Source organism: Sinocyclocheilus grahami, unplaced genomic scaffold (assembly GCF_001515645.1).
Source record: "Sinocyclocheilus grahami isolate Dianchi unplaced genomic scaffold, SAMN03320097.WGS_v1.1 scaffold17.1, whole genome shotgun sequence".
Classification (NCBI taxonomy): domain Eukaryota; kingdom Metazoa; phylum Chordata; class Actinopteri; order Cypriniformes; family Cyprinidae; genus Sinocyclocheilus; species Sinocyclocheilus grahami.
Window position 1 is genome coordinate 4,066,241 of NW_015505196.1, and position 8,360 is coordinate 4,074,600.

Here is an 8,360-nt window from a genome sequence, read left to right on the forward strand (position 1 = left end):
TGGATGAATGGCACAACAATGGGCCTCAGGATCTCGTCACGGTATCTCTGTGCATTCAAAATGCCATCAATAAAATGCACCTATGTTCGTTGTCCATGACATACGCCTGCCCATACCATAACCCCACCGCCACCATGGGCCACTCGATCCACAACGTTGACATCAGCAAACCGCTCACCCACACGACGCCATACAGGCTGTCTGCCATCTGCCCTGTACAGTGAAAACCGGGATTCATCCGTGAAGAGAACACCTCTCCAAAGTGCCAGACGCCATCGAATGTGAGCATTTGCCCACTCAAGTCGGTTACGACGATGAACTGCAGTCAGGTCGAGACCCCGATGAGGACGACGAGCATGCAGATGAGCTTCCCTGAGACGGTTTCTGACAGTTTGTGCAGAAATTCTTTGGTTATGTAACTAGGGATGTAAAGGTATGAACATTTCTTATCACGACTATAGTGACCAAAATGATCACGGTTATCAGTATTATCACGGTATTTTTAAAATGTGCTGGAAATGTTCAAAAAGTACTGACACACAAATCATGTCACCAAGTTTTACATTTAAAATCAACAAACAACAAATAAAATGAGTTTTAACTAAAACAATAACATTGCCAATGATGTCCGGATTTTAAATGACAACATGACTGTCAACAGTTTATCTAATAGCATGTTCAAATATCTAATGTAAATGTCAAATATCTAATGTAATAAAACTGTGTTTTATGCTTCAGGGCTCCAGACTCATTCTTCCCACTGCTCGCTCTTTTGTGACTAACTTTCTCAGTTAGTCACACCAGCACATGATTTGGTCGCAATATTTTTATTTTTAGGGATTAATCAATGCATGCTGATTAACTTTTATCATAGTTTATAGTTATATGAACGAAAATGGTTAATATTCAACCCCTTCTTTTTCATCAGTATTATTTGTGATTTAAATTTTGTGAACGGGAGTTTCCCGTCATGTTATAAGCGGGGCTTCGGGTGCTTTCACTTTCGAATTTGTGATCTTGGTGTCACGTTTTACAAGAAAAGATAATTGTCTGATTTGTATACATCTATACATATTTCACTTTTTAAGACTAAACTAAATATGGATTCATTGTTATTCTTAATTTAAAAGCATAACAACAATAAAACAGTAAGATGACAAGCTAGCTTACAAAACGTTTATTAACAAAAACGAATAAGATGAGGCATGGCATACACCACATGCTGTATTAAAAAAAAAAAAAAAAAAAAAAAAAAAAAAAAAAAAAAAAAAAAAACCCCCCCCCCCCCCCCCCCCCCCCAAGAATACCAACATGTTCACCTTTGGTTTAAGAAGCTGTCTTTTACTTTACTTTAGCATGAAAACCATCCATCCTTTCCTCAATATTTGCATCATTTTTGCTGTGCGCACCTTCGCGTTCGTGCTGACGCCGCGAGTATAAACCGGTCTCTACACTCTATAAGCGCTGCGCAGTTCAAACGAGTAGCGCGGTTTCGTTATGCTTTCAGTTTCATTTGCCGTTTGATGTTTCACATATGCAACAGATATGGCAGTGCTTATGAGTTAAACAATGCGGTGGTCGCGCCAGTGCGACCGCACTCAAAATTTAGTCGCACGGGCAGAAAAAGTGATCGCAAAATGCACCCATTTGGTCGCACTCTGGAGCCCTGTGCTGGACAGTGTTTATTTATCCTCAGTTGTTCAAATCGCGGTAATCAAATACAGTTATAGTGATAATTAAAATATGAAACTACTAACCGTGGAGTATTTTATCACGATTTATCGTCAAACGGTAATTGTTACATCCCTAATGCAAACCGATTGTTGCAGCAGCTGTCCGGGTGGCTGGTCTCAGACGATCTTGGAGGTGAAGATGCTGGATGTGGAGGTCCTGGGCTGGTGTGGTTACACGTGGTCTGCGGTTGCATGTACTGCCAAATTCTCTGAAGCGCATTTTTACAGCACCTCAAAAAGGCCTCTCACAGCAGCAGATCCAAGCTCTCGGTCAATGGTCATCGGACGCCTTCAAGAGCTATATCAGGACCAATAATTTTCACACAAAGAAAGCCATCTAAATCTGATCAGTTAAATGAAATTTGATGCTGCCGCTGCAGTGCCCTGCTCATTTGATACTGCCGCCGCAGTGCCCTGCTTAATTCGATACTGCCGGCGCAGTGCCCCACTCATTTGATACTGGGATGAAATTAGTATCAAATGAGTGCCCCGCTTATGTGATACTTCCGCCGCAGTGCAACTTGCCTCAGTTCCACAACAGTTTTCCAGCATCCCACCTCCACCCCAACACCTCACTACTAATCTAATTTCATCCCATTCTTGAGATTGGGGGGGCATGCTAATGCTAATGCATATTTAGCATGCCAAATATGTTACTAATTGCTCAATCACATTATATGTTCGTGCGAACTCGTGAATTAATCGATGTTAACCTTTCAGACTCATTAACATTTCTGTTTAAAAATACCACCTATAATGTAATAATATCATTTTATTTTGCTTTACAAATTAGCTAATACAAATGTATTGGTTCAAATTTGGCAGAATTTTCAGCATTGCAATACATTTTTCTTCAGTGACTGCAGTTCAACATACAATTTTTTTCAAACACATTAATTAACTCATTAGTTATTAGTTGTTAATTTACTTCAGTATTTATTTAATTGTGAAAATGTGATCTAAGTGTGCTGTTTATTATTAAGGGCCAGATTTACTACCAGCCTGCACCAGTGCAAACCCTCTTTTGGAATAAAAAATGACTGTCAGGGCCCGTATTCTTAAAGATTCTAAGAATCCTCTCAGAGAGCTCCTAATTTAGCTTAAAAATGTCTAACTAGGAGTCTTAGCTTAAAAGTGATTCAGGACCAATCTGAGAGCAACTCAACTGTGATTGATTGGTTGGTTGTCCAAGAAGGACATAAAAGAGCGCTTTTAAGAGTCACACACACACATTATATATGTATACATATTCTTTCTTTTTTATTTACCATGCTGTCATACTTAACACATTTTATAGGAAATGAACAGCGACACAATAAGGTTCTGAAAGTGCTGTAATTGTTTGTGTTATCACATTGCTTATAGAAGGGTGTGACAGACCCAAATCATCACTGCTGCATAGTTGCATTTTTCCAGTTGCCAAATATGTTCATGTAGTTAATGTAGTGATTACTTCCATTTCTGGCGCTATGGCATTTCTGCACGGTGTTAGTGTGTCTCTAATAAGATCGGACACAAACATAATCCTTGCACGATATAATGTGTTGCATCTTATTAACACACTGCCATGCATTGTGCAACACATTTCTTCTCCCTCTTCATGTTTTGTCCATTTTCTCCACTGCTAAAGAAACTCTTATGCCTCTTAATAGTCCTCGTCCGTACTCCTAACTATTTTGGACCTTAAGGCCTCTTTTAAGGGTTAAGATGCTTTCTGAATCAGAGGAAACACCCACATTTCTTAGAATTTTGTTACTAGGAGCAACTCATAGCACTAAGATTTTTCATGAATACGGGCCCTGGTCTGTGGTCTCCTAAATATTAATAAACTCTTAAAAATAAAGGTTCTTTATTGGCATCAATGGTTCTATGAAGAACCTTGAACATCCATGGAACCTTTAAAAATGCAGAAAAGGTTCTTTATATTCGAAAAAGGTTTTATGTTCTTAAAAATTTTTCATTTAGGAACTTTTCACCGAAAGGTTCTTTTGGGAACCAAAAATGGTTCTTCTAGGCATAGGCGGAGGGTGAACCAACTCCAAGGTAAGGCTAAAAGCAGCCAAATGTATTAAACATCATAAACCCGTCTTTTTAAGCAAGAACCAGACATGGGTGTCATGTAGGCTAAAAAATGTTTAATGGGACTGAGTTTGTATTTAACGTGATTACAATTTAATAAAAATGTTAGAGATCGATAATTATATAACGTTTCCTTTCCACGGTTATTCAAACAGCGAATAAATTATATATAGAAAGTGACATTATCACTAACATTGATTTATCGCGAGTTTAAGCATTAAGTATAATCACTGAAGCTGTATACACTGTGAAATGAATCTCTTACTTACATTGTATGTTCATCTGCGCTTTGTTGTTTATGATGAGAGAATTTGCAAGAGTCCGGAATTCAGTCAGCGAACGTGCGCGCACTCAACAAAACTGATGAGTTTGAACGATGACTCATCTGAGCTCTTCTGATTGGCCATTGCATTCCTAAGCTCAACAGAATTGTGTGTGATTGGTTCAAATGCGCAACACTGTAAAAACGCCTAAAATGAAATACGGTGCAACATGAGCAGATCTTAATTTAATGCCGCAATCGACACTGTCTATTCATATTCACTTTGTTAGCAACAGATGTAATAGATTTAATTTATTTGTGCAGGGGCATCTTTGTCCAATTTAGTGCCATTTTTGCTCCAAGTCCCTGTGGCCAGGAGAAGGCTAAGCCTTCCCCAGCCATACACACGCTCCGCCTGCTTCTAGGCATCACTGCAAAAACACCCTTTTGGAACCTTGATTTTTATAAATGTAGTCATTACAGATAAACAATAAAAAAAATTTAATCAACTGATAATTTTGATTGCAAACATTCTTTATTAGCATTTTTAAGCTATTTGAAGAATTGTTTTTTATTTTATTTATTTTTATTGTAAGTTTTTTGTTGATGCAGAGAAAATCATTTTATTCAGAAAGTTTTATGGGACGATATATACCAGATAAAACTACTCCATCTCCTCAGAGCCTGGTTTCAAGATGGCATTTAGTTTGAAGGCACATATGTAGTTTTTCTTGATATGACAAGAGTGGTCATTCCATTTGCCAATCTCTGAAAATGAGGGACAGTGAAATGAAGAGATTATTCTCCCTTCTGCAGTGTGTCTTACCAAATATTCCTCACAACATCACTGAAATAAATCATTTAGCAAAACATTTACTTAAAATTGAATGTGATTATCCTATAACCCATTAGTGTCTCTCTGTTCTTACCTTTCCAGTTCATCTCCACACATTCCTCTGTGCCAGTGTACATATGGTTGGGTTCACCACGTGTCCAGATTTGAAAATCCCAGTAGGATCCATCAAGCCAAAAAATTTGACCAGACTGAGAGAATGAGAAGGAGATTTTAAAGAAGAAAAAAAGAAAGACAAAATAAGTTGTTAGTGAGAAACTATAGTGCGTGCATGTCATAGACAACCAGGAAATAACATCAAATCAGTCATTTCTCTTTGCTCTCCCTGTTTGTAAACACCAGCACATTTCTGTGTCTTTTTACCTTAAAGAATTCAAAAGCTCCAAGCCAGATGCGCAGGTTTTTTGGGTTGAATTTTTTCACAATGCAGAGCAAGTAATCATTATGCTTTTTATTATGCACCGACACCAGGTGTGCACCAGGGGCTTTGGTCCTACAACTGAACTGGATATGAACAAGGAAGAACATTTAATGACTACACATTACATAGATTTTTTTTCACATTGCATTGACAAAAAACCTACCTCGGCATCAGTGAAGTTGAGAGCTCTGTTGAAGTATTTGACACAGACACTGCCTACTTTGTACCAGTCAGTGAAGCCGTGCACACTACACGGTTTAGGCATAGAACACTGCGCAGTGGCATTTGTACGGCCTGCAACAAACCCTAAATGACAGAATCACATATTTGAGCTCGAAGAATTTTATAAATTTGATACGTGGGTAGTATTTCTTGCCTGTTTAAAAGACAAACTTTTAATTTATCACTTTGTTAATCTACTAATACTGTCAATGCATACTCAAAGCAGGTCACTTGCTTTTTGTTTAACAACACCTGGTTTACCTTTATTTAATATCAGGGGCTCATTAAGAAATGTGCGTGACGTAATAGATAAAATTATGAAAATTCAACAAATATATTTTAGTATGAATTAAAAATGACCTCTCTCCATTAAGAAGTTTCCACTCCCAAAAAGGAGAGTCGTCAACAGAACGCCAATAGATCCTGATTTGACCTGTGAAAGAATATGATTATTAAGCACAAATTATATATATATATATATATATATATATAGGATACAAAGACTTGCCATTGCAGTTCATCAGCTTCTGTCTTTCCTCACAATAATCTTGCATCTGTCTCACCTTATTTTATACCTTTCCATTCGATTTCACAACTCCTCCTCTTCTCTCAGTCTTACTGTCTTAAGTGTGAAGAACAGTTTTTTTATTTATCACACTGGAAACCATTTTACACATCTAGTGACTGAAGCATTTCAACATAAATATATTTAATATAATTAAGAAAAAATAATAGATTTTTGTGTGAACTGTTAAAGTTTACACAGATCAACCTAGGCATTCAAATTTCAATTAATAAACAAATAAAGGAAAGAATGAGAAGAGAGACCGTGTCCTGGTGGATTGAAACATGATTACTTGTTTTATTATATGATCATGACATTAAAGGAATTCATTACCCGCTACACTCTTCTCATTACAATCTGAGTCATCATGCAATTTTAACTTTAAGTAATGGTTCAAACTTAACAAGAAATAGATCTGCATCTTATTTCCTGTATTTCCATGACCCTTCTCTTGTATCTTTTCCCCTCCCTATCTGTCACGAATCCGGTCCATGAACTTCCGTCTGCTTGCCATCAGAGGTCACCCTTTCCATTACATTGACTCTCGCACTACACAAACTGTTGCATCATCCCGAACTACATATCCCATCATCCATTGTACTGATTGCACACAGCACTGATTGCACACAGCTATATCCAATCACACATTCACTATATATTACTCAGTCTGACTCCTATCACACTGCCGAGTATTGTATGCGCTTATCGCCAACAGTGATAGCTACTTTACAGAATACTCGGCCACACAAGGATCCAGCAGCTTTTCATGTGGACATTGGCCAGGTATGGATACTGCAAGACTGTTATTAACCCTCGAGCAGGGCTTGCGAGCGCTCAAGGATTATGTACAAGAGTATTTAGATCTTGCATATTTTTCTGATCTGCCTGACTGTGTGCTCATAGACTTTTTTGTGAGGGTATCAATGAACCTTTAAAGACACGATTAATCCGTGAGGGTCCCCATTCTTCTCTAAGTGATTTTATGGACTATGCTTTATTGACTGTTGGCTCTTTGTGTACTGTGGGTGTCGCGGAGGAAGAACGTGATACCGCGTCTGTGCCTGTAATGGTGGCTGCTGAGTTTAGTCAATCACAAGCTCCGGGATATTCAAGTTTACTGATCGCTACCCCGGTGATGCAACCCGCTCGTGAAATGGCAGAGTGCGCTCGCATGATGGCGGCAACAGCGGAGCCCATTTGCAAAATGGCGGCCACACTAGAGCACGCTCACAAAATGGCGGCGACAGCGGAGCATGCTCACAAAATGGCGGACACAACAGGACCCCGTTATGTCACAGCTGCCCATCCTGAATCAAGTCAAGTCACAATTGATCGTAATGAGTCAAGTCAAGTCACAGTTGATCGTCATGAGTCAAGTCCAGTTACCGCTGATCTTCCTGAATCAAGTCAAGTCACAGTTGATCGCCATGAGTCAAGTCAAGTCACAGCTGATCTTCCTGAGTCAAGTCAAGTCACAGCTGATCGTCGTGAGTCAAGTCAAGTCACAGTTGATCGTCGTGAGTCCAGTCAAGTCACAGCTGATCTTCGTGAGTCAAGTCAAGTCACAGTTGATCTTCATGAACCAAGTCAAGTCACAGTTGATCTTCATGAACCAAGTCAAGTCAAATTTTATTGTCATAAGTCAAGTCAAGTCAAGTCACAGCTGATCTTCCTGAGTCCAGTCAAGTCACAGTTGATCGTCATGAGGCAAGTCAAGTCACAGCTTATCTTCATGAACCAAGTCAGGTCACATTTTATTGTCATAAGTCAAGTCAAGTCACAGCTGAATCTTCATGAACCAAGTCAAGTCACAGTTGTTCTTCATGAGTCCAGTCACGTCACAGCTGATCTTCCAGAGTCACGCCACGTCTCAGCTGATCTTCCAGAGTCTCGTCACGTCTCAGCTGATCTTCCAGAGTCTCGTCACATCTCAGCTGATCACCCAGAGTCACGTCACTTCACAGCTGATCACCCAGAATCACGTCACCTCACAGCTGATCACCCAGAGTCACGTCACCTCACAGCTGATCATCCAGAGTCACGTCACTTCACAGCTGATCATCCAGAGTCACGTCACGTCCTGTCTGTGGCACCCAGATTATCAAGGTAAGTCCTTCGGTATCCCAGTCTGGTATCCAGTGTGAGGGATGTCAAGGAGACCATTTCTGAATCCCCAGTCATGCCTGTCATGGTTACTGAACTCTCGTCCTTTGTCAACTCGGCCG

At 39.4% G+C, this 8,360-nt stretch overlaps 1 protein-coding gene across 1 annotated transcript; it reads right to left on the reverse strand.

The window, feature by feature from the left end:
- Nucleotides 1–4,675: 4,675 nt before the first annotated feature.
- On the reverse strand, nt 4,676–6,102 carry LOC107552656 (lectin-like). Its single transcript, XM_016234595.1, has 6 exons — nt 6,079–6,102; nt 5,931–6,003; nt 5,512–5,654; nt 5,291–5,431; nt 5,004–5,118; nt 4,676–4,842 (listed from the first exon to the last, which is right to left on the reverse strand). Exons 1-6 carry the CDS (start codon nt 6,079–6,081, stop codon nt 4,739–4,741), a joined length of 579 nt encoding a protein of 192 aa, XP_016090081.1. The 5' UTR covers nt 6,082–6,102; the 3' UTR covers nt 4,676–4,738.
- Nucleotides 6,103–8,360: the final 2,258 nt, after the last annotated feature.